The sequence below is a fragment of the Nyctereutes procyonoides genome, unplaced genomic scaffold (assembly GCF_905146905.1).
Source record: "Nyctereutes procyonoides isolate TBG_1078 unplaced genomic scaffold, NYPRO_anot_genome, whole genome shotgun sequence".
NCBI classification, from domain to species: domain Eukaryota; kingdom Metazoa; phylum Chordata; class Mammalia; order Carnivora; family Canidae; genus Nyctereutes; species Nyctereutes procyonoides.
In genome coordinates, this window is record NW_026575042.1 from 45914705 (window position 1) to 45941320 (window position 26616).

General features: G+C 45.8%; 1 protein-coding gene across 1 annotated transcript in view; it reads right to left on the reverse strand.

Moving 5' to 3' along the window:
• Window positions 1-542: 542 nt before the first annotated feature.
• Window positions 543-26616, reverse strand: part of MINDY4B (MINDY family member 4B) — a 35197-nt gene continuing 9123 nt past the window's right edge. Inside the window, exons 4-12 of the mRNA XM_055321052.1 lie at window positions 25577-25696; window positions 24739-24830; window positions 21620-21785; window positions 20988-21053; window positions 16474-16544; window positions 14765-14837; window positions 13798-13959; window positions 2803-2983; window positions 543-685 (exon numbers count right to left, since the gene is read on the reverse strand). Of these exons, the coding sequence (XP_055177027.1) occupies window positions 543-685; window positions 2803-2983; window positions 13798-13959; window positions 14765-14837; window positions 16474-16544; window positions 20988-21053; window positions 21620-21785; window positions 24739-24830; window positions 25577-25696 (1074 nt within the window). The remainder of the gene's footprint in view (window positions 686-2802; window positions 2984-13797; window positions 13960-14764; window positions 14838-16473; window positions 16545-20987; window positions 21054-21619; window positions 21786-24738; window positions 24831-25576; window positions 25697-26616) is intronic.

The following is a 26616-nucleotide window of genomic DNA, read 5'->3' on the forward strand; positions in this document are numbered from 1 at the left end:
GGGCATGTGAAATGTAACCTTGGAAAGGAATGCTCTCTCTACCAGGAAGTCTTTGAGAAGGCTTGAGTTCTTGCCATAACTAAAAATCTGATGATGCATTACTGATGACTTCATCCCCAAATGAAAGCTAACTGCCTGCGTCCATAATCCTCAGGGAGAATCACACCAGGAAAAGACTAATTCGAAAATAACATACAGGAAAGACACTTCATTTGCTCTATTGAATAAAATGAAGGAACCAGTCTATGCAAGTATAGAGGATACACCTTGCAAGGCCCTGCTGGAAGGGCCTGTGTTTCTTCCAGAGCACTTAGAGCAACTGCAGAGGGCTTCACAGAGGTGTGTGTGTGTGTGTGTGTGTGTGTGTGTGTGTGTGTGTGAGAGAGAGAGAGAGAGAATGAGAATGGCTAACGTGTTTTTTCACTGGGGTTCATGAATGAGGAATGTATGAAGCGGTCTCCCCCCCCCCCACACACACACATTAGCTTCATACCCCAGCAGCTTTCACGCTTCAGACGTCGTTGCACATCCTGGCTTTCTCTCTAGAGAAAGGGAATGGTTCCATTCCAGTTGACAGTGGCTTCTCTCCACTTGGTTCTGATTGCCATCTCCACTGGAGAAAACCGTCTTCCTGGTCCATGTTCATCTTCATGTTGGTTCCTTTCCCAGTGATGGGAGTGAGTATCTGAGTGGGGAAGAGCCAGAGTGTTTTTTTTTTAAAGATTTTATTGATTTGAGAGAGAGAGAGAGAGAGAGAGAGAGCATGAGCGAGGGGAGGGGCAGAGGGAGAGGGAGAAGCAGGCTCCCTGCTGAGCCTACTGTGGGGCCAGATCCCAGGACCCCAAGATCAGGACCTGAGCCAAAGTCAGACACCCAACGGACTGAGCTACGCAGGTGCCCCGAATGGCCAGCATTTAGCATTTAGGCCCTAGCCTCCACACACGATTCTAGAGGAAGCCAGGAGGGAAGGAAAACACCACAGGTAGGCAGGAGTTGGGCCCAGCAAGCTGTGTTCCTAGAACTGGTTAAATAGAGGGGGATTTCAGTAGAGGGTATGTAGAAATGCCCCATACAAAACAAGTCTATAGTTACACGGGTTGTGTATTTTAGACCATGAATATGTGTGTCATGTGATGCATATTCCAACACCATGATGTGACACATAGAGCCAAGTGTAGGTCACAGGATGTTGTCAGGAAAACCAGGAGAAAGGAGAGCTCATCACTTCTAAGAATACAGTCATATGTTTGCGTGAAGGGTGAAGGAGTTGAGTGAGGTAGTCAAGGACTAGGTTCAAGAGCCAGCTTTGTCTCGTGACATTTGAGAGGGTATTAACATCTCTCAGCCTCATTTAGTCACTTAATAACTGCTTATTGTATACCTCAGTTTCTCCTTTGTGAAAATAGACTTCATAGTACTACCTCATATGACTTCTGGGAGAACTTAATGGGATTACATGTATAGCTTCCAAGACAGTGCCCAGAAGAGAATGCTCGCAATGCATGTGAGTTAATACAAAAATAAATAAATAAATATATATATATATATATATATATATATATATATATATATACATACATACATACACACACACACACACACGTATTGTTTTCTGGGGTGCTTGGGTCGCTCAGTTGGTTAAGCAAGACCCTTGGTTTTGGCTCAGGTCATGATCTCAGAGTCCTGGGATCAAGCCCCATGTTGGGCTCTGGACTGAGCTCAGTCTGCTTGGGATTCTCTCTCTCCCTCTCTTTCTGTCCCTCCCCCATCCTTGCGAGCACACATGGGCTCTCTCTCTCTGTCTCCAATAAAGAAATAAAATCTTTCAAAAAACGATACTTTCCTCAAAGAAGAGAATAAAGTAGAAACGACAACATACTTGAAGGAATGTCTTGTCAACGTCCCCCTAAATTAAGTGAGCAAATATATATTTCTCATAATTAAAGAAGAATTAGGAGCCACACAGATAAGAGTCATTAAGATACTTTTCCAGATTTGGTCATTAGACCAAAAAGTTGCTTAACACCAGGCCCATAATGCTAAATGCCAAGAGTGAAACATCAAACCAGCAAGGCTCCACCAGTAGAGCCGAGGTACCCAGTACAGACTCCCAGTCTCATCATGTTTATTCCCCTGTCTGAAGGGCCAGTGTGTAAACACACTTAAAGTTTAGTCCTTTTTCCTTACGAGTTTAAACGAGTATGGTTGTAATTGAAATAAAATGACCTGCGTGGTCGTCTGCTTCTCCCATTGGACTGGAACCTCTTAAGTTTTGCTGGGACTCTGTCTTACTTATTGTTGCTTTCCGAGTGTCAGGCACTTAGTAGGCCCTCAAATATCTGAACAGAAATGCCCTCTGGGTTTGCTTGCTTAGGTCACCGGATGATCAACCCATCAGTTGTAGGATAGAACTGACCAAGTCGAACACCCCTGCCCTAATCCCTCCCTTTTGCCAGTTCTTCCTTCAGGCATTAAATGCCTCCTGCTCACAGATCAAAGACCCTGGAGGGGGCTTCTTGGAAGTTTGACTCTCCCCTTTTATTTTTTCTCATCACCCAAAGCTTCTGTGCTGCTTCTAAAGGCTCCTGCTCTCATTGAGAGCAGCTTTGGATGGCCCAGGCTGCAATGCTTGGGTTCAGGCCCGTGGGACTCGTGCACGGGTTTCATTTCAGACCTCAAGCGGAGGCATCTTCCTGCAGAGCTAGTGTGAATGTGCACAGGGCTGTGAAACATCGGCAGGTGCATCTTTCCCAGCGCACTGCAGCACCCACGAGGGGGGCCCTCGGAGCCAGAAATGCTCACCTACTGTAAGATGCACAGGCTTCTGCTGGGGGGGGCGGCCCCTGTAAAGGTACAGATCAAAGCGACGCTCTGCTTTCCAGTCTGACAAGAGCTGCCTGTTGGTGCTAAAAAGGACACTGGGATTTCCATTGATGTTGCACAGCCAAATAGGTAATTTGGGAGTCCTCAGCATGCTGCCCACCTGGAAGGGGAGACGCAAATGCGGATGAATATAGAAATTTGGTCACATCAAGGCAGATGCTGACACATCATCATGATCAAAAAGCAGCTCGGAGGCTTCTTGTTGCACTTGCAGGTGTGCAGGGCGCCCTGCGTGCGTGTGCTTTCAAGTGGAGGCTGCGTCATGAGTGAATTTCCATGTACAAATGGTGTGGCCCAGGGGGGCTGCTGCAGTTTGGGGATGGCCTCACCCCAAAGGAGGTGGAAACGCCTCAGTTTGGCTTTGACGTTAAGGAGAGAACAAATAGATAAACTGAAATACAAGTGTGGGAGTGGAATACCAGAACTTCAGTTTGTCTTCATCACCGACTGGTGTATTTACTCCTATGCCCAAGATAGGGCAATATTTCCTTCAGCAGATGCTCAGACTTCTGGAAGCACTAACTATTCAGAATATAGGAAAAAAGAGAGGGGCACTTGGGGGGTTCCGTCGGGTAAGTGTCTGCCTTCAGCTCAAGTCATCATCCCAGGGTCCTGGGCTCCAGGCCCGCAGCAGGCTCCCTCTGCAACCCCCCCCCACCTTGCCCCTGCTCACGCTCTCTCTCTTACTCATTCTTTCAAATAAATAAAATCTTAAAAAAAAATATTTAGAATAGAGAAATAGGGAATATTTTGAATGGAGGACAGGGCTCCCAGGAAATGAGGGGGATGCACTGTCATATACACATTCAAATGCTCATACATATATACACGTATCTGCATGTCAACATGCACATGGGATGGGAGAGGGGCTGAGGGCTGAGTACTAGTTTAGCATTACAGTAATAATACGCAGTTCACTCTTTTAACTAGTTCATCTCGTTTTTCCAGGCAACTTTCAATCCGGCCTGGAGCTCTCATAACTAGTGAGTTAGATTGGCCAAGTAGTGCTCCGAGAGTCACACCCCACAGTCCCCGAGGGTATCGGTATGACAGTGCATTTCTATTTATGATACCTACCACTTTGTTTAAAGAGGCAAGAAAGCACATATTGCCATCAAGACTCATTAATATTAAAAACTTTTCTTTTTCTAGTTAGAGACATGAGGATGAACTACTTAGGGAAAAAAAACCCATCATCTTCATGTGATGCCAGGGAAACCTACTGGGTCCTCAGCCTTAGTGTGTCTTCCCATAACGACCCAATTCTGTTTCTTTTCTTCGTCAGTCCTTAGAGTCTCACGGCGTGTTCAAGAACAGGTTCTGGGTTAGGGAAGATCCCGCTTTGAGAAATTACCACGTTGCATAAACCCAAGTATTAAGGGCTAATAACTTGACATTTTGATTTTTCAATAGTTCTATTCAAGTCTCTTCGTTTTGCTTTAAATTCTTTGGTTGTGGGTGAGTGGGTGAATCAGAAATGCTTTTGTCTTTAAATTTTTGGCTTTTAGCTGCCGGAGGAAAATTTTATTACTGCGTTTGAAAGACACAAAGTCAGGGTTAGCGAGCAGTTTTGAAAAGGGGGTGCCAGCCTAGCACCTCAGTTTGGACATGCTCATGGGGGGTGCAGGATTTGCTTATCTACTCACACTAGAATTAGCCCCCTCTGGGCTGAATATAATATGAGCATCTCACATATCAAACGGGCAAGTCGCCCACTGGCTCCATCGGAAATAAAACACAGAGGATGTGCCATGGAAGCAGCCCAATGTGTTTACGTTCCAAGAATCCACCCACAAGTTCCAAATAACCTTGTAACCATTCATTAGTTATAAGAGAAGCATTTTCTTTCTTAGGCCTGCTTGCCAGGGCACCTAGTGCACTAAGGTCATATGTAATCAAAATACGATCTGCGGGACGTGGAATCGGTAAGGTTGGAAAACTTGGGCAAACTAGGAAATCGAGGGCCGTTTGGAATAAAGTGTTAACTTCTGTTGAAATGGAAAAAAAAAAACCAAAAAACCCTGAATTTTGGCTGGTTTCCAACCAATGAAAGTTCCTGTAAATTGTGACTGGGGTGGAGGGGGGGATGTCATAGCGTATAGGCACGCAAGATATTGTTGCACAGAGTTTTTGTAATGTAGGCAAAATTCAGCTGGCGCTCAGATTGAACACTCTGCAAGGTGCTGACACCACACTCTTGGTACTTCCTGCAACAAGGCAACGGTTTTCTCTTCTGAGCTCAAAGCTACTCAAGATTTTATTAGAGTAGGAGGAAGATGAAGTAGTTATAAATACAACCATCTCCAGCCCCCAAAGTCACCATACAGAGACTGCACAACTGAGTGGGCAGGGCCTCGCTTGCCTTGAGAGATCCTAGTGGAAAGGAAAATGTCATGTGTGACTGTCAAGGCAGTCTAGGGGCATTAACCCTGAGAGGCAAGCCTTAAGATCACAGCTGAGAATACACCTGGTGTAAAGTGAGTCTTGCAAAAAAAACGAAAACAAAAAAAAACCCAAAAAAACAAAAAAACAAAGCACCTCCCGATGGAATCCAGCCGTGTATTATAGCCCCTTCTCTTCTTAGTACGCCACGGAATGTGTTTGACTGGAACCTTCGGTGAAGGATGTGTATCGCTGTTGGGTAGACGGTGGATCTGCTAACCTCCAGCCCCCAAAAGCAGCGTTCTAAATATGTTTTATTGGTGAGATTCCCCCAATGCAGAATTTGTGCGTGTTGCCTCACGTTGCCATGGTGAACAAGGAAATTAGCTTGTGATACAGTAGTGCTATAAATAAAATACCTTTCTCCTTAAGTTCACTCATTGTGTAATAAGCCCGGCGTTACATGCAGTAATCAAGGCTTTCATAACCTGTATCCTTTAAGTCAGCGTGACACTATGGGGACAGGACGAAGGGTGGACAAATTGCACACATGCCAAGGCAAGGATGGAGTCCAGCAAAAAAATTCAAAAAAAAAAATTTTTTTTGGGTCATCTAGAACGATGGCGCTTGGAATGTGCCCTTGCATTAACGAGCTTTGCTATGGCAAGTCCCAAGGGCCCAGGGTGGAAATCGGAGTGGGAGAGAGGTGGACATTTGTGCTTTCTTCCCTCATGCCTGGTGACGGTTCGCGTGCATAACCGTGAGAGGCCTGGCTTTCATCTCTGCAGCTGCAACACGGAGTCGATGGAACTCCCCTCAGCGAGTTTGCAGGTATGTGGTCCTTTTATGGTTGGATTCCTCCCTCCTGGTCTCTTTAAAGGGACTTTAAAGAGGGAAGAGGGTATGGCTGGGATGCTGGTGTGCTTTGCCAGGCCTGCCAGGGGAGTGATTCCAGCAAGGCCTAAATGGTTTCGGTCCCTCCTAAAAAATCAGAGTTGATTTTTCTTCTCGGTGGCAGGTGCGAAGATAATGCGAACCTCCTAAGGCTTTCCAGATGGCGTTAGACTCAAACTGCTTTATGTTCTCACTTAGGTATTGGAACCTCACACTGAAACCTGTACCTCCAAATAGAAAAGTGACGGGAGGCTTCAAAACAGCGCCTCATCTTGCGGGTAGCTGGCTGTGTTCCGCAGGAGCTGTCAGTCTGGTGGGCTCGGGGGGGCTCGCCGTGTCATCTAATGAGAACTCCAAGGTTTTTTTTGTTTTGTTTTGTTTTTTTAAATCTCACCCACTGGGTTGTGACATTGGGACTGAAAGTGTGTTTTTGCAGTCTCTGCAATTTTACCCCAGACTAAGAAGAGATTTACTTTAGGAAGACAGATGCAGCATTACAGGATGGGATTCACCTGGCCAGCAGAATCTGTTGGCACGTTGGTTTTCTTTTGAACTCGGGAACCTTTCCTGTATCAGATCTTTATTATCCGTGGATACATATAGTCTTCTAACCTGCAGCTCTCACCGGAGGCAGGAGCCCCTAAATGCCCATAAAGCGCTTAAGGACCCAGGTGGTACATTCATGAGTCCTGTGTGGAGGAGTTACCCTGCTCGGAGCAGAAAGGAAGGGATTCTTCAATCCATTGGGGAATCTTCAATCCCGTGATACAGGGAGCACTGTTCTGGAACCAGATCTAGTTCTTTCTGAGCAGACTTTTGCTCTGCAAAGTATTTCAGTTCTATGATAAAATACTGTGAACTATTCGGCTTCTGGATACATTGCAGTCGTATGAGTCTTCTGGTTGGCACGAGTCTCAGGGCCATATAATTGGCCGCAGGTGAAGGGGGGCAGATACTTTTCAGAGTATGTGCCCCACGTATGTGTAGTTCACTATCAGCTCAAACTCGCATCTGCTTTAACCTAGAAGTCAATGTATAAAGGTCTCGCTTGTTGAGTCATGCCTTCTAAAACCTAGCCCTGGTGTTGCCACCATCTAAATGTTAGCATCTAGGGCATCTGGGTGGCTCAGTTGATTGAGCACCCAATTCTTGATTCTGGCTTGGGTCATGATCTCAGGGTCCTGGGATCGAGCCCCCCAATTCGGCCTCTGTGCTCAATGAGTCTGCTTGAGGACCCTCTCTCCTTCTCCCTCTGCCCTTCCTCCTTGTCTCTCTCCAAAATCAATCAATAAATCTCTAAAAATAAATAAATGTTCGAGGGGCGCCTGTGGCTCAGTCCATTAAGCATCTGCCTTCAGCTCAAGTCATGATCCCAGGGCCCTAGAGTCAAGGCCTGAGGTGGGCTCTGTGTTTGGCGGGGAGCCTGTGTCTCCCTCTCCCTCTGCCCTTTCCCCTGCTCATGCTTGCTCGCTCTCTCATGCTCTCTCTCTCAAATGAATAAACGAAATCTTTTAAAATAAATAAATGTTCGTGTCTAACATCAGTGCACCTATAATAGACACTACAGATGATATAATACACATCCACATCTATATGTAAATAGATAAGATATGATAGATTATAAAAGCACTTGTGAAGGACTAACATTCTAAGAACTGGCATTTTGCATTTAGCACTTTATCCGAAGACAAGAAAAGATGCTAAGGACAGCATGGCCCAGTAGCAGAAGATGGGCTTTGATACAGGTGGAATCTGGCATCCTAACACCGGCTCTGACACCCAGCTGGTGGCCGTGGGCAAGTTCCTGCACTTGTCTCTGGCTGGATTTTCTCATATACAAAATTAATGGCCAAACGACAGACCCTGGACTAAAAGTAATGCTTACAACTTTGAGGGGAAGGGAGGAAGGGAGGCATCGCGAATGGCTCAGAGAGAACCTAGCACGTAGCGCGTGCTCTATACAAGAGGCCGTTAGCGCTACAACGAATAAATACGCTTCGTGTATACTTTCTTTAATTACCACCCTCAGGGATGTGAAAAATACATTTAAAATTATATATATATAATATCGTATATTTATATTTAAAGCATAATTATATATAATTATTTTAATAATACAAATGAGTTCTGAATGGCTTCTATCCCCAATAATGAGCTGCTCGAGAAAGAATAAAAAAGCACCTTCCACTAAAAAACTTCCTATGTATATGTGTATCTGTCTAACACATTCATAGATCTCGGCAGTTCAAGCAAGCAAACTAACCACCAGCCAGTATTTGCTCTTTAATACATTTGTTCTGAAGCCAAACTCCAGGTGCATGACAGAGACAGCATAATAAACATCCTTGGGGCTTCAAGCCATTAGTGTACAATTGCAGGCAATTTTCACTGAGGGCAGGATTCATAGGAGTCTCCCTGGAGAGAGAACACTGAGTCCAAGAAGGAAGGATGAAGAGTCACATGAGTCACTTTTCTAAAAGATAGAAGCATTGCAGATTTGACTTCTACGTAGATTTTAAAGCTAACGTGGGCAGCTTCCGTGCTTTGCCCTACTTCCAATTTATGAGCAAGCATTTGGACGGTGGTCCTGTCGTCTGGTACATTTTGCCCTCTTCTCATAGGAAAGCTCCTTATTTTTTTACCTTATGCCTTGGCCTTTTGGCTTGCTTTAAGGTCCCGACAAATATCCACTTTATTATTGGAGGATATTTTAGGCTCTGCAGGTAATTTTCTGTAAAGCAAGACTTAGCAGCTCTGTGGGTCTGAGCTGACTCGCGTAGAAAGAACTGTGTTCCAGAGAAAACGGTAGCACTGGATCTCCGAATTCTTGACTCTGAGGCACGTGCTCAGTGTCACCTCCCTCCCTTCCATGTGGCACAGTCTTTGACATCGTCCCTTTTCTCAGAGCCACTTAGTAGCTATTTAGCAAACACCTCCTTAATTTTAATTGAAGATAAGTTCTTAGACTTGTCCCTAAAGCCTTGCAGATGTTTACAGGAGCAGAAAGCTGTCAACCATGCTGATACCACTTGAAAGAAGATGTGCTTTCTTGTAATTTTAGTTGCAATAGTGGGTTTTTCAATTCTACACACATGGATTTAATCAGTTAGATATAACAAGAGTTTCCCTTCCTTTAAAGCATTAGTTCAACCCGGGCAATTCTGTCCCCCAGAGAATATTTGGCGATGTCTAGAGACAGTTTTGGTTGTCACATTGAAGGGCAGAGCTACTGGCATCTAGTGGGTAGAGGCCAGGGGGTTGCTAAACATCCCATGGTGCACAGGACAGGCCCCACCACAAGGACATTATCCAGTCTAACATGTCAGTAGGACTAAGGTGGAGCAGCCCTGCTCTAGAACAGAGGTTTGCCCATCAGAATCACTTGTGGGCTTTCAAATTCTGATGCTTAGATGTTCTCTAGATCAAATAGAATAGGGGCATTGGCCCTATTGGCTAGGACTGGCCTTGCCATTGGGGCCCAGGGTGAAATGAAAACGCAGGGATCCTTATTGAAAAATTATTAAGAATTTTTTAGGTGGTGACAGCAAGGGCAGGGCCTTCTGAGCATGGGTCCCTGTGCGCCTACACGTCCTATATCCATGAATCTGACAGTGTTCTGGGGGATGAGCTGGCATTGGTAGTTTTAAAAGCTCTCAAAGTAGGCCAAAGGCTTTAACAGACGCCTCGCCAAACAAAATATACAGATGCAAATGAGCATGTGCAAAGATGTTCCTCACCACATATTATCCTGGAAATGAAAATGGAAACAGCAATGAGATACCGCTACACACCTATGAGAACGGCCAAAATCCAGAACACTGACAACACCAAGTGCTTGTGAGGATGGGGAGTAATAGGAACTCTCACTCACTGCTGGTGGGGACACGAGAATGCACAGCCACTTGGCGAGACAGTTTGGCAGTTTCTTACAAAACTCCACACTCTCACCGTATACCCAGCAATCATGCTCCCTGGTATCTATCTAAAGATGTTGAAAACTCATGTCCCCCAAAAATCTGCACATGGGTGTTTATAGCAGCGTTTGCCAAAACTCGGAAGTATCCAAGAGGTCCTTTGCAGGTGAATGGACAAATAAACTGTGGTACAGCAATGGAATATTATTTAGTCAAGGGAATATAATCCAGCATTACGAAGAAATGAGCAATGGAGCTGTGAAAAGACATAGAAGAACCTTGAACTTACATATTACTATGTGAAAGAAGCCAATCTGAAAAGGCTACAGGCTTTATCCTTCCAACCATACAACATTCTGGAAAAGGTAGAACCAGGGAGGCAGTAAAAAGACCAGTTATTGGGGCACCTGGGTGGCTCAGTGGTTGAGCGTCTGCCTTTGGCTCAGGTTGTGATCCTGGGGTCCCAGGATCCAGACCCACGTCGGGCTCCCTGCATGGAGCCTGCTTCTCCCTCTGCCTGTGTCTCTGCCTCTCTCTGTGTGTCTCTCAGGAATAAATAAATAAAATTAAAAAAAAAAAAGATCAGTTGTCCCTGAGGGTGGGGGAGGGAGGGGTGACTAGTTGGAGTGCGGAGGATATTTAGGGCAGTGAAACTACTCTGTATCATGTTATAATGGTGGACACGTGTCATTATACATTTGCTGCAAATCCATACAGTATACAACATCAAGACTGTACAGTAAACTATGGACTTTGAGTAATTTTGATGTGTCGGTGTAGGCTCATCAATTTTAACAAATACGCCATTCTGGTGGGAGATGTTGACAATGGGGCAGGCTATGCGTGTTTGAGGGCAGGGAATATATGGAAAGTCTCTGTCTTCCACATAATTTTGTTGAGGAAGAAAACTAAAAAAAATAAATTTAATTAAAGAACCAACCTCTCCAGGTGATTTCAGTGTACAGCCAGTGTCAAGACCACTGTTCTCCATCATTTAGTGCCTATATCCTTCCTCAAACAATCGGTGTATGTATATGCACTGGCCAATGTGTGACTCATCTTTGTATCTGGATACAGAGCCTCACAATCAGGAGATGATCAATGAATGCACTTTACTGTCTTTTTTTTTTTTTTAGATTTTATTTATTTGAGAGAGAGAAAGAGAGGGTACAAGAGAGAGCACAAGCAGGGCAGAGGGAGAAGCAGAGGGTGAATCCAGGACCTCTGGATCATGACCTGAGCTGAAGGCAGACCCTTAGTCGACTGAACCACCCAGGTGGTGGTTTACTACCTGGGTGAGCAGTACAGTCACAAGAATGACTGTACTGTCGTTCTTTATCATCCATCATAAACTTATAGGCATATGGGCCATTTTTGGCTTTTCAGTTGGCTTTGGCATTTATTATCTTATTTGCTCTTCACCTCAGTCCTGTGGTTGCAGAGCAGATGTTAGGACACTAGTCTGAGATGAGGAAACAGGCCTGGAGAAGGTAAGTGACCAGCCCAAGTGATGATCCTGTGAGTGGCGGGGCAAAGCCTCCAACGGAGTCTCCTGGTTTTCAGGTCAGGGCCACTTCCTACGCATTATAGAACCTCCCTCACTTTTAAATCAGGTTTCCAAAGTGTGGCACAAATGCCGATTGGTGGCATGTGGCAGGAAAGCCAGTGGCCCTGGGGTGAGCTTTCAAACAAAACCTGTTTATTTACTTATGTGAACATGTATTAGGAAAAAAAAAAAACAGTGTGTCAAATCCATGGCTTGTATTACTGCTGCAGAAGAGGTTACATTAAAATTTTTCCAAGGATTTGATTTAAAGAAAAATATTAATCAAATAATAGCAGAGTGTGGAGCAGGTGTGGAGACACGACAGAGCTGTGAATTACCTACGCAAACGACTAAATACGAGAAACGCTTTTAAAAATCTTTGTAGTTTATAATGAGAATATAGTGAAACAGTGTGAAAGAGCTTTGTAATCACAGACAAAGCAGTACAATTACTATTATGGTTTCTGTGCCCCACTCTTTGAAACTTGCCCCTGGTGTATCCTCCCTTTTTTTTTTTTTTTTTTTTCCAAACTGAGTCTTGGCCTCTTACTGGGCTGGGAGAGGTACGGAGTGCTTGACCCCATATGGACATCAAATGACCATGTGTGGTTGAAAAAAAAAAGAAAAATACGTAAAATGAAATCTATAGATCCCTTCCTTATGGCTTAGCTTTCCTGTTTATTATCGATATATCAAATTCTAAGATGAGTCCTCAGATGATCTAGGACCGAATGGTTAGGAACCTTATAACAAGAACAAATCCCTTCTGTGTTCAGGATATATTCAAAACACCGTCTTTCATATCCACGCAGTGGAATCCTTTGCATCCATTACATATGACGAAGGGCATACATCCATTGACACATTACAGATATCTGTGTCAAATGATAAAAATCACGTTTCTGAAGAGTAGAATAGGACATATTTATATAAGAAGGAAAAAGACAAAGAAGCATTTCTGAAAGGATTGATCCCTGGGTGCTGGGAATGGGTTCATTTCTTTTGCTTTTAGCTTATCAGTCACTTCTCATTTTTCTACGATGGACCTGGATTTCAAACCCAAGGAATAGCAAACAAACTTTTAAACATGCTCGTAATGCAACACGTACTTAATTCTGCTATGGTCAAACTCTACTTCTCTGGTGCCATCCGATACAGGATTTGTAGGTGGCACGAGATGCGGATTTCATGAATGAGGTATTGTGGCCGGAGCCAATGGCAGGAGGGAAGGTGAGAAGATCTGGATGGAAAAGGATCTTCTAAAGCATGAAGTCTCATGTCCATGAAAGGGATTCTGAGCTGAACGAGGAGAGTGAAGGACAGGACAGGCCCGAGGAGCCAGGCCCTCATTTGGTGCTGGTGAGGGGGGAAGGGCTGGGGGGCCCGTCCTCATCCTGTTGAATCACAGCCCTGCTCATCTCATGGACACTCCAGAGAAGCGCTGCTTTTCACAGGACCCGCCTTGCCCTCCCTGGGTTCTAGGGTGATGATCTTCGTGAAACTATCACAGATGCGTCTCTTTGATGTCTGGTTTGGGGTTGGGTGTATTTGCCTCCTCACCCTCTCTTCTGTTTATTTCTGCAGAATCACATCTGACTTAGTTCTCTCGTGATGTTTTTCAACAGCACATTCTCCTTTCTGGTTGTCGGAGGCTGTGAATCCCCTGAGCTGGAAATCTTTAGGGGAGGAGTTTCATAAAGGGGGAGTTTCATAAAAGTCTTTTTCCCCAGTGATTTTTTTCTTCAAGCTTTAAGCAATAGATAGGAAATATGGATTCATTTGCATAAATAAATTGGGACCATACACATGGGCTGCTGACAGTACTGATCTCTGAGAAGGAGGCCTGTCCCTGGATGGGGATGAAGGGAGCTTTCTTTTCGTCTGAATATTTCAAGTATTGTTTTTCAAAAAGTTATTTGCATTCTACTTATACTACCTGTACTCTCTGTACACAAAAATGCATAAAAAATATGAAACAAGTACAGGAGACTCGGATATTTACATTTAGACTCTGAAAGTCTCTGTTTGTATATGTGTGTGTGGTGGGTGGGAAGCATGCGGGAATATAGTAAAGGACAAATTTAGCTCAGATTTTCATTGCCTGAATATAGAGACTGAAAAAAAAAAAGCAAAATGTTTACACTTAGGTTGTGTGGCTGAGAATCAAAGCACACTCACCTGTGCAAGCCTGTCATCCTCAGAGGCATCCTTACCCCACTGCAAATACCCGACGTCACTGCGGGTCAGGACTCCATGTAATATTTCTTGAGACTTGCCCTCCTGATAGCCATTAAAGACATTTGGACTTGCTCTTCCAGTTAAAATCATGTTCAAAATTGCCTAGAGGACATATTTTACAAATATTTACATTCTCGGTAGCAATGACAAAAGGACTTAATTTCTTTTTCCTTTTAATGATCACTGAAGAATTACCAGTTTTGCTTCAAAAATATCCACTTTTGGATCCCTTAATATCCACTTTGGGAAAAACATGTCAGCAACCTCTGGTAGGGTTAAAACAGGAGTCTATTGACTTGTTTCTTGAGCCATACCCCATATGGCCGCACTCAGATCTTATTGCCCTTCCTCCCTTTACATTCCTTTTAAACTCTGCTTTCTCATAGTTGCAATTTAAGAAGCAATCAGCTAAACTGTTTTTCTAGTACTTTTCTTTCCATTATTAGGGATTCCTGGTGGGTCTCGTCAAGGTATTTTCTAATAGGTCTATGGAGTCTCAGGGAGAGGGCACCTGGGCGGCTCAGTTGGTTTTGCGGCTGCCTTTGGCTCAGGTCATAGTCATGGGGTCTTGGGATGGAGCCCTGCTTCAGGCTCCCCACTCAGCTGAGAGTCTGCTTTTCCCCCTCCCTCTGCCCCAACTTCCTCCTCATGTTCTGTCTCTTTCTCTCTCTCATTCTCACTCTCAAACAAATAAATAAAATCTTGGGGGAAAAAAGACTCTCAGGGATTTGGGGCCCTCAGAGGTTAAGTGGGAAGGTAGAGTCTGATAACAAACTCAGGGTAGCATCTTCTCAGTCCTTCAGAGGTAGCTCGATCACTCTTCACTGCAGGAGAGAATATACTTAATTGGGGTGGGGGGAAGCCTTATTCAGATTCTACAATAGAAAGGCAAAGTCTCCCAACCTACCTGCCTGCACAGGAAGCCCCCCGCACTTGGCTGTAACAGATGAGTGGTGGAGGCATCTAGGTCCTTCTGAAGCCTGCAGAATGCGAGACACCATCAGCCTTTGGTCAGAGACGATGACTGCACCAGGGACCTGCAACCTCTCCTTCTCCACCTCCCAACACAAAGCAGCGGTCCAGTGGGTCACCTAACCACCGTCCTTCCCGCGTGCCTCACACCTGTGTATCTCCCTGGAAAAGCCTCTGAGGCTGCGGAGGTGATGGGAAGAGCTAGGGATGCAGTTGGGGGAAGCTGCTGATAGGCGGTGAGGGAGAAGGCTCAAGTGTCAGACTCACACGTGTGTGTGTGTGTGTGTGTGTGTGTGTGTGTGTGTGTTAGAATCCCAGTGGGTGCTGGGGGTGGGGCACGGGGGAGAAACTGTTTGCTCTGGGTAACAAGGGATGCTTGGCTTAGGGTAGTGACACATGAACACTGCAGAGAGTGCTGGCCCAAGGCAGAGTTGAACAGATTGTTCAAGGGGGAAAATACCAGTTTGAGGGTTAAGCCCATTTCCTGGCAGCAGAAGGGGCGGCCTCTGCTGTTTCACCAGGGACCAGGACTTGGGGTCCTAGCCTGGACTGTGTGAGGTCAAGGTGGAATGTGGCTCCTGCTCTCACCCAGGGAGAAGTGCTGAGTACTGGCGTGTGACCTGTGATGAAGGAACCTATTCACAGGCGGCATCCTTACCCCACCGCCCTTCTATGAATAGGAACTGCAAACTTGGGTCAAGCATCATGAGTGCCTTGGTGGCCTCAGATACGCTTCAGTGCAGCATTGCCCAAAGTGCAGCGTGATTTAAAAAAAAAAAAAAAGGCTTATAGTGATGAGCTTAATACGTTTTTCTTTAGTACAGCAAATACATGATTTAAAGGATATGAAGGTTTAGGGGGGAAGTTAATAGTCAAATATGTATTGATTTAAAGAAGACTGTTAAGCAAATAATAATAGAGACCACAAAAATGTGACGATGTTATGCAAAAGCTAGGTGTTGGGAACACTGCTTTGGGGCCTGGAACCCTTCCTTTCTAGAGGCTCTCCATCCCTCTCTGACTCTTAAAAGGTTACCTTCCTTTCAGAGCCCACTTCTTCTAAGGAGTCTTCTTTGACTATCTGCTGCGGACCCTTCCTCCCCTGGAATCCCCTAAGACCCCTTGTCTTTACACCTCATTTGGTATATGAAGTACCACTTGTGCCTTGCCCAGTACCCCTGTGTACACCTCCTGTCTTTCCCAGACCAGACCCTGCAGGTCAGGCCACCTCTTCTTTCATTTATATTTTCCATGGTGCCAAGAATAGGGCTTTGCATATCATAGAGGCAAAAAAAATAATCTGTGGATATATCTCTTTGTGCATATAAATAATAAAATATTCCTATAATGAAAATTATGCAAAGAAGCTTCGGCGTTCTCGGTCCGCAGTTATAACCACCAGAGGCAGGAAGCCACCAGTGTCCTAGAGAAGCAAATCCAAACCTTCCTGGTGACGTCCACTCACCCATTAATATGGCCAAACCGACTACAGAAAAGGGTAAATCCACCGAAGTGCATCCAGGAGAAGCCACACTGTACTCATGTTTCCAACACGGCATGAAAGTATTTTCCGACCCCGGAGTATATCACCTATGTGATCTCAGAGCTATAGGAAATGCCTGTGCAAATATTTGTTGGATTTACCTTTCAAATGTTCTGGAGAAGATCAGGCTGTAAAGAAACAAGATGACACCATGGCTTCCTTCCCCTTTGAACTGTTTGGGAGTACAGAAAAAAAAAAAAAAATAAAAAAGCATGTTTGCCTCAAAGCAATGCAGCTATGTTTATCTCTAGGCATGAATTCAAGGATTTATAGCCCAAGAAGATTTTATTTTTCTCCGAGCTGCTGATAGGATGCTGCCCTGGGTCATCTTCACTTTCAAATGCATTCTTCCCTGTTTCAGATCTGTCCAAGGCACATCATTCTCTTGCTTTTTGACCTATTTTTCTTCCTTCCACTTGTATCACGTGAATCAGGGCTACCATGTAGTAGATCTTTCCTCTCCATTTTTCCGGCCTCCATCCTAGCCCAGGCCCGCTGTGTGTTCTTGGCTGGCCCCTCTCCCAGCCTCTCCTCGGTCGGGGTACCCTTCCCTCCTCATTGCCCCCGAGGGGAGCAGAGATCCTCTACAGAAATAGCTTTGGTGCTAGACAGGTCTATGTTCAAAACCAGCTCTACTCTTATTCCCATTTACTGACTTGCCTGAGTTTCAATCTCCTGATCTGCAACTGCAGATACATGGCAGGCTTGTTGCAAAAGTCCAGTGAAATCAGGCACAGTACCAACCTTAGTTCTTGGAACGCGCTGGAACGACAGCAAAATTAGTATCCGTCCCTCTTTCAGGCATGTCTCCCCTGTGTCTTTTCTTGGCCAGGTTCTATTTCTGCTTACAAGTTTCCAAAGGTTCCCTGTGAGCTCCAGGATCAGATCCAAATTGCCCAACCAACGTTCAGGTAGTAGGCCTTAGCTTCCCATCAGTGCTCCGGCTGCTGAAAAGTAGCTCCTTGGCTGGCTTTCAAGGTTCCCAGGGTGAAAGCCACTCCTCCAGAGGCACAGGAGGGCCTCTACTAAAATGCAGGTGCTTTCCCTTTCCTGGATTAATTTGTGCCCTTCACCCTCTGTGCCCTGGCAGGGGCAGGACCCTCAGGCAGGAGAAAACACTCCAGCACCACAGGAGCCAGACAGGGACCCGAATGGGTGTGCTGCAGGGTCGGAGAAATGAGCAGAGGTGGGGCCTGAGGCAGACTGGGGGCACTGGTGTGTTCGTTTCCTGTTACGACCATAACAAACCCCACAAAGTCGGCGGCGTAGAAACAACACAAATTCATATAGTTTGGGATATGAAGTCCAACAGGGGTGTCGCTTCATGAGTTTGATTCAAGCTGCTGGCAAGCCCGTGTTTCTTCTGGGGGCTTGATGGGCAATGCTGTTCACTTCCTTTTCCAGCTTCTAGAAGCCGTCCTTATCCTTGGCTCATGATCCTATAGTGTGACCCTACACTGCGACCCCTCTTCTCCCTCTGCTTCCCTCGCCACACCTCTTTCTTTCCCCCCACCCTGGCATCCACTTTCTTTTATAAGACTCCTCTTATTAACTGGGACCACCAGGAAAATTTGGATCACCTCCCTATTTCAAGATCTTTAACTTAATCACATCTGCAAAGTCCTTTTGCCAGGTGGGTGGCATCATCCTGCCTCTCTGAGCTTGCCCAATGGGAGTCACCGCCCCCATGTCAGCTAATTTGAGGACATGCCAGGAGATAGGCCTAGGGCAGCCAGATTTCCTGATTTGGGGGGGGGGGGGAAGCTACAAAATCCAGAGTTTTGTGTGGCATCTCCTGATTGTTTTCGACAGTTGCTGAGTCAAATTTTTAAAAATACAACACTGTGTGGGCTACTGCTGCAGATCATGTACGATGGGTGTATTAGTTTCCTAGGATTGCTGTCACCAATCACCAGAAATTTGAATGGCTTAAAAACAATAGGAATTTATTCTGGAGGCCAGCCATCTGAAACCAAGGTGTCAGGGCAAGGCTCTGCTCTTGCTGAAGGCCGTAGGGAAGGATCCTTCCTTGCGTCTTCTAGCTTCTGGTGGCTGCTGACAATCCCTGGGGTGCCTCGGCTTATAGGATGCACCACTCCAGCCTCTGCCCGCATTACCACATGGTGCTCTCCCCGTGTCTGCGTCCAAATTTCCCTCTTCTTCTTATGACAATACCAGTCACCGGATTAGAGCCGACCTGAAGCCAGGATGCCGCCTTCTTAACTTGATTCCATTTGCAAAGACCTCCTTTCCCCATAAGATCACAGGCACTGGAGGTTAGGACTTGAACATATCTTCTTGGAGGATGAAATCCAACCCATGACAATAGGTCCTACTATTCACATGTAGCCCGCAGACCTCTGGCTTGATTTCTGTCTCGAGATGGGACACAGGAATGGGACACAGCACTGTGCATCTTGAGAGTGAATGGGCTTTGGTAAAGGTCTGGGATGGGGGCTCATCCTAGAGTGAAGTCCCTGGTCGGGGGTGCCCTTGAGAGGAGCATCAAGTGCCACCCTCCCTGAGGAACTGCTGCCCACGCTTCCCCAGAGTGGCTTTGGTGACAGTTGGCAGGGGTCTGTTTGACCAGGGTAGCTCCTGTGCCACGCTCACCCACACCACATGGTCTGCCTCTGCTTTGGGCCTGTTTTACTTATTCTGGCTTTACTCTTAGTCTTCATTGAGGATAGTTGTGATTCTCGACTCTGGCTACACTGAGGAATCGCCCACAGACGTGGGGTCCTTCCTATTGCATCAGACTACCCCAGGTCTGCGTTGAGGAGATAGAGGACTAAGAGGAAAGGGTTTGCCTATTTTTGCTGGAAGCCTTGTGCCTTACGTGGTTCTCTCTGTGTCACCCCATTAGACATCTCTTGCCCACAACAAAGAGTCCCTAAGGAAACTTCTCACTTAATATTTCATGTCAGGTCTTTAAAGTCTATCATACAGCTTTTATCAGTTTTATAATGAGGCTGTAACAAATAACCATAAATTTCATAGCTTGGGGATCCCTGGGTGGCGCAGCGGTTTGGCGCCTGCCTTTGGCCCAGGGCGCGGTCCTGCAGACCCGGGATCGAATCCCACGTCGGGCTCCCGGTGCATGGGGCCTGCTTCTCCCTCTGCCTGTGTCTCTGCCTCTCTCTCTCTGTGTGTGACTATCATAAATAAATAAAAATTTAAAAAAAATTTCATAGCTTGAATAATACAAATTTTGGAGCTAATACAGCACTGCATGTTAACTCTGCCGGAATTACAACGAAAAACTTGATAAAACGAAATACGATACAAATGTATTATCTTACAGTTCTGGAGGTCAGGAGCCCAAAGTGGGTCTAACTGGGCCAAAATCGAAATGTCAGCAGGCCTGCCGGAGGCTCTAGGGGGAATCTGTTTCCCTGCCTTTTACAGCTTCTAGTGATCCTGTCCGCCTGCTTCCATCTTCAAAGCCAGCAGTGGCAGGTGCCACTTTCCTCATGTTATACCCTCTGACTTCCTCTTCCACATCTAAGGGCCTTTGTGATTAATTGGGCTCACCTGGGTGATGCAGAGTACTCTCCTTATGTTGAAGCATTGTGCAATGCACCGAATTGCCAGATCACTATGTTGTGCACCTGAGGCCAGTATAATGTGGTGTGTCACCTATACTTAAATAATACAAGCTTTAAAAATGAAAAAAAAAATCAAGTCAGCTGATTAGCAACCTTAATTCCCCTTTTCTACGGAAGAATAAAATTCACAGGTTCCAGGGGGTAAGGTATGGACACCTTTGTGTGGGGGGTGGCATTGGCTGGGGGGTCTTTCTTCTACCTGCCATACAGACCTATGAGATGGTTAGGGAGGTTGGCCTGAGGTAACTGGTTTAATCAAGATCGCGTGGCCAATGTATGGCTGAGAACTCACGCCCAAGTTTTCTGCCTCTATAGACTTTGGAAGGAACGGAGCAGTGAGTTTCGTAGAACACATCTCCCCCTTCTGTATAATCCACAGTTGTGTGGCTTCGTGGTTACCCTACTAATCATCCTCTTTTACCTCTTAGGGTTCTGATTCTTTAGAAAATCAGTACTCATCCCTTTCCACTGCAAAGGAATCTTTAAAAAGCACCTTAGATTTTCCACCAACACTGTCCCCACCTGGGAGGTGGGGAAGTTCCACTGCCAGGAGGACACTGCATGGAAGGTGCTGGTAAAACAAGGTGAAACGAGGCCACCTTTTTCAGAACAGAAGTCATTTCCTTGGAGTCATTTTGGCAATTTAGACCAGGGCTTTCGTTGTAAGGCATTTTTGTGTTTTATCCATCAGATGAGACAAGGCTGCTTTGACGTATTCTCTTCCCACAAAAGAAATCTTGGCATACGCCTTCTATAGCATTATTCTCTGGGTTTGATTAGCCAGGGACAAAGAGGCAATTGTGAGTGGCCTGTGTGTGAGCTCGCCTCTTTTTAGGTTGTGGGGAGGGAGAGGCGGGCTTCTCTTTCTCTCATTTGGCCTTTCCTTAGCTTTCAAAATGACCTGGTTTTCTTAATAAGCATCATTAGAAATACACTTTGTAAAAGAAAGAAGATTCCTGTAAGATCAGTTCAACATAAAGGAATTATCTCAACACTTAAACACTTACGCATTGTAAATGATCATAGATGAATTTCTCAGTGGCTTCTTTCTCTACAAGTTCAAACAGCTGGAGCTATAAATCAGGAATAGAAGATAAAAATGAAAAGGAAGATGAAAGCTACATCTATAAGGTGTCAAGTTACGGCTATTTCCTCAAGGAAGCTTTTTGTTTCATTGCAAAATCACATTGCTAAAGCCTGACGTTTCGTCTTACACAAGGCCGTGCAAAACATACATAGTGGAAGTGAATGACCTGGCCTCACTTCTACATTCCTTAGTTTTAAGCCAATATGATATCTTGAGCAGCAAAACCATAAACATGTTTTTCTCCTGATAGGTAGGACTCGGCAGTGTTTAAGACAGTGGATGTGGAAATGCAGCCTGTAATGATCTCAGGTATGGGATAATCCCGATCATGATGAATTCTGGAAGGAAAAATTCACAGCAGGAGTCTCCTCTCCCCTTAGGCCACCTGGATCACTTACAACCCTGGTCGTTACCTCCTTGGAAGATGCCTTTGGTCACATCGACACTTCCAGAAACATCGATGGGGCTCCACCTTCATTTCCATGGTGAGCCAAGTACACTCTTTGGCTTCATTGGCCCTTTATGTGGCAGGATGGGCAGGGGTGCACTCACTCGCTCAGTGAAATCATCTCCAGGATAGTCAGGGGTGGAGGTGATGTAGGTGTCCTCAGTGACAAGGCAGACGGTGGCCTTCTCAGCTGCTCCTGCAGCCCACACGATGCTGGCCAGTGCCACAGCCAGGGCTTGCTCTTGCTCCTGCTTGCTTATGGCACATAAACTACAATGCAGAAGGTTGGGTGGGGAAACACTGGCATCAACAGTCACCTAGCTGAACGCGAGGTGCCTCTACCTTTAGGTCCCTTTCTGAACACCAGGAGGGTCTCTTTGGTTCCTTCATCAACTACGCCGTGAGAACGTCACGGGAACTGGCATCCTCACAGCAGCATATTATTTCTGTGGGTGATCTTAGCCAGTGCCACCCTGTGAGTCATCCCACCTCTTGCGACCCCACCAACTGTCCTCTCTCCTGAACTCCAGCAGAGACTGAGCCAACTTTTTTAACCCAATGACAGGCCCTTTGCAAGTGTGACCCCAAACAATCCTCCCAGCATTATCTCCCTGTGTTACTGTGCAAGCCCGCTGGCCCCCATGGACCAGTGACCTGAACATACATCCTACGCTGCCCCTCCACAGCTTTGCTCATGCCAAGGTGTACCTTTCATTGTCTGTCCCGCCTGCTCATGTCTGTCCTATGCCTCGCTGGAGGCCCACCTTATGTTGTCCTTACTGACTTGTAGCTCACACTTGCCTGGCATCACTGTCCCCAGCGTTGCTCTAAGTGCTTCATACACGTCACCTCATTTCATCCTCCCAAGAACCTCGTGAAGTAGATACTACAGCTACTTTGCATCTTATTTTATTTGAAAGATTTTATTTATTCATGAGACACACACACACACACACACACAGGCAGAGAGAGAAGCAGAGGGAGAAGCAGGCTCCCTGCAAGGAGCCCAAATAGGGACTCGATTCCAGGACCCCAGGATCCTGACCTGAGCAGAAGGCAGATGCTCAACCACTGAGCCACCCAGGCGTCCCTGTTACTCACATTTTAGAGGCGAAGAAAGAAAGAGATGTTGAGTAATTGTCCCCCCTACCTCGCCCCAGGGGGTCATTCACCCGGGAAATGGTAGAGCAGTGATCTGAAATCAGGCAGGCTGGCTCCTGACTCCCTGCTCTTAACCATTAGAGTCTATGGAGCAATCCCAGTTTGTCAGGATTTCCCAGGACATGGGAGCCAGTCTTTACATTGTAGACCTCTACTGTGCCGGTTTTCTAAATATTTAACGCTGACAACTGTTGGAGAAACACATGATTGGGGTTCATTAAGGAACTCAGTAATGATTTATGTATATCATCCTTCTAGCCCTGCGGTGGTACAGAACTGGGCAACAGGGAGTTCCATACTCCAAAACCTAGTCTGAGGAGGTGGATGAGAATAAACCAAAGGGCTATGACAGTCCAGAAGAGGGAGACAGCTTTTGACTCAGAAGGTTCAGGAAGTCTTCATGGAGCAGGTCTCGGATAGCGGTTCCTCATCACCACATATTTAATATTTAAATTAAATTGGCATACCCGGTGCTGTGCGAGATGCTTTATGTGTGGAGCAAATGTGTATGTACTTCATCTGGATTCCCTGAGGCCCCTTTTACTTACTTGGTGGACACCTCCCCCAGCTGCTCTGAGGGATGGCTACCTGTGACTCCTACTTTTCAACTCTCTCTGAAGATCTGGAACCACCTGGCCTGGGAGTGATTAGGAGTTATGCCTGCCTTTTGAGGGATGGCTGAAAGCCAAGGCCGACTGGGTGGGAAGCCCAAAGGCCCCACTTACTTCTTTGAAAATGGGCCAGCTGAGGCTGCAGAGCTCCCATGGGATCAGACCAAGGCTGGACATCACTGGACACCACATCCCCAGCTTCTCCTTCCCTACCCTGCATCCCTCGCTCTTACAGGTTCCTCCTGCGGGCTGAAGGGGAGCGAGTCTTGCCACCCCAACCTCTTTGGCATATTGATTATTTTAAGCTGGTTTATTTTTCCTTTTTTAACTACAGACTTCAGAGAAGGTCTGAAAGCTCAGTAGAAGTTACCCTTTTGCAAAAGACATTATAAGGCAAATTGCCATTTGTAAGGGTATCTCTCTCACTGGAAGGGGGGGGTGGCTCTAAATCTCCAGAAACTTCTATTGGTCAAGAACACACAGATGTAAATCTGCACAACAACCTTACCCCTCGTTTGCTCTGCTTTTCCTGGTAATCTCCCATGACGGACTCCCCTCCCTCAACATCTTCCTTGGTTTTTAGCCAAAGATGGTATTTCAGGTGATGCCTTTGGCTATTCTGGGGAGTTACTCCATTTTCCTGGGTCTCTCCCCTGTATACAGGATGTATACATGTCATTAAACTTACGTTCTTCTCCTATTAATCTGTCCTCTGTCAGGTTAATTATTAGACCAGCCAAAGAAGCTAGAAGGATAAAAGATTTTTTTTTTCTCTCTCCAACAAGGCATTCCCTTCATAAATCACTTGTATAAAGAACTCCCATCTCTGGCTCTGCTTCTCAGGAAACTGGCAATTCATGATCTTAGAATAAATTATACATTTAGCTCCTGTTTTGAGGGATAACTCACCCTGCTGAAGGCAGATACATACGTTTTACTTATTTTTATTTCTTCTGATATCGAGCATAGAGCTTTGCACACGATAGGGGTTTATCGACATCTACGTCAAGTCATATGAACTGATTTTCTTAAATTGGCAACTATCAAACACTGTACTTTGTCAGCCTGGTTAAATAGGAGAATTAATCCTTCATTTACCAGGGTTTCTAAAAAGCAGCCCTTTTGTTCCTCCTTGAAATTGTTAGTCTGGGGCTTCCCATCAAATATTGTCAAGTAAGCCCACCTGAGACCAGGTGCATCATTTTACCTGACAGGATGGTTTGCAGTGGAGCATAAAAACTGTCAACATTATTCCTGCAGCCGTTGAGAGTGGCTTCAGAAGAGTCCTCCCCAGTCACAAAATCCAGTCCCTCCGGGAGAACCAGAGCCACTTTGGTCTCCCTTCCAGAGCTCCCCCCCCCCCAGGCCAGGGGAACTTCCATATTGACTATTTGGCACATAAAGGTTCTCCTGAAATGCGTAACTCTTTCAAGTAGTTCTAGGCCTCTTACCTTTGAAAGTCGCAGTCTTTTCCCTTCCTTGTAAACAACAAGTATTTGATGATAGATCCTTGTACAGCCATCTGAATACTTCGGGCCCCTCCCTGAAATGGGGAAGGTGAATACAGTGAGGCATGTGAAGGCTGGGAGCGGGGCTCTAATGGAATTCCTTCGGGGCCAACATGACAAAGGAGAACTCTTAGAAATGGATGCTGTCTATTCGCAGCAGCCCTCGGCCTCCTGGGGTACAGCATCCCTGAGCGTGGCAAAGGGACACTGTGTTATATAGACATGGGGCCATGGTCAGATGCCATGGCTGGGCCAGAATCTGCAATGACCAGCTTCTTCGTGGAGCCCTGTAGGCTGGCACCTGGGGATGCGTGTCCCCCTCCACCCTCCCTCCACCATGTGCCTGCTTCATGTCAAACTTGAAGATTTGTAGGATGCAAGGAACTTGTTGGCTAGTCCTTGAAATTCTGTGCGACTGGTAACTGATGACATGAATTCCTGAGGTTTCAAACAAGACAGAAAGAAGCTCCTGGGTCTCCTGCTGCCTTCTAAATCCTCAGGGATATTTCGAACTTGGAGAGAAGAGCCAGGAAAACTAGAATTGGGGAGGGCGGGGTGTATGGGGGGGATGGGGGGGAAGTTGAGACTTTGCTACAACCCTGGCAGTAAGTTTATAGTTGCAAACAGTCTCTTGTCATTTAAGGTTAAAATTTAAAGTATATTAAATATGCTTCTAGAAATGATTGTAATGAAAACATGCATTCCTGATGGGTGAGGATGGAGGGAAACATGGATAGGGAGTATGGGATTAGAATATCTAAAAAATTTTGCCCATTATTACCTTTCCTACTTCCAAAGCGAAAGCCAGGTCAGAAAAAGGATCGTGGAACCTGAAATAGGCCTTTTTCCAGTCATGGCTGAAGACATGGATGGTATTGCCAAAGAGGCTCTGCCGTAACTTCTGAGAAGAGGGGAAATAAATGATTCAAACAAAGATAATTGTTCTTGGACACATTCCTCATAAACAGCCTTAAGTATGGTGGTGAAGTTATGGAGGGAGGCCCATCCCCTTCCTTCATTCTGGTTTACATGTTACCTTATTCCCCTATCTTAAGTGTAGAGTCGTGTGCAAAAGAATCACACCAGGTTCCCTTAGACTATTTTTTTTAAAGATTTTGTTTATTTATTTGAGAAAGCACAAGGGGCGGGGGTCGGAGGGAGAGGGAGACGCAGACTCCCCACTGAGTAAGGAGCCCAACATGGGGCTTAGTCCCAGGACCTTGGGATCATGACCTAGGCTGAAGTCGGACGCTTAATTGACTGAGCCAACCAGGTGCCCTTTGACTATTTTATCCTGAAGGCTCAGTGTGTTGACTTTGCACCCTGTGGTCCCCAACCAATTTTTGTCCCTTGTGTCTGTCTCACCTTCCATTGCCAGCCATGTCTCCCTTACGCCTTGCTGTCCACCGCGGGCTGCTGCGCTGGCCCTCTGCCTCTTGTCCCTATCTATATCCATGACTCTGCAGCCCCTACCTCTCCCATCTTTGAGTCTTTCTCTCTTGCTCTAGGAAAAAGAAACAGGACTCTGCATTTCTAGCTTGAGTACAACATTGATTCCAATGACACTAAACAAAGCATTCTCTGTTCTCTTGCCCCAGAATCTTTAAGGTTTTCCTGGCTACTCTATAGTGTGTTGAGATTAGAGAGGGTCTTTTAGAGCTTCCCAGAAAAAAAAAATAAGCCTTTATAAACCAAACACATGAAAAAAAAAAGAGAGAGAGAGAAAATCCATTCATGATCAGGGATATATAAATGTTTAGCATGCGCTTGGCCCTATTTGGTATATAGAGAAATAAAAAGTATGATACCTCACAACTAGGT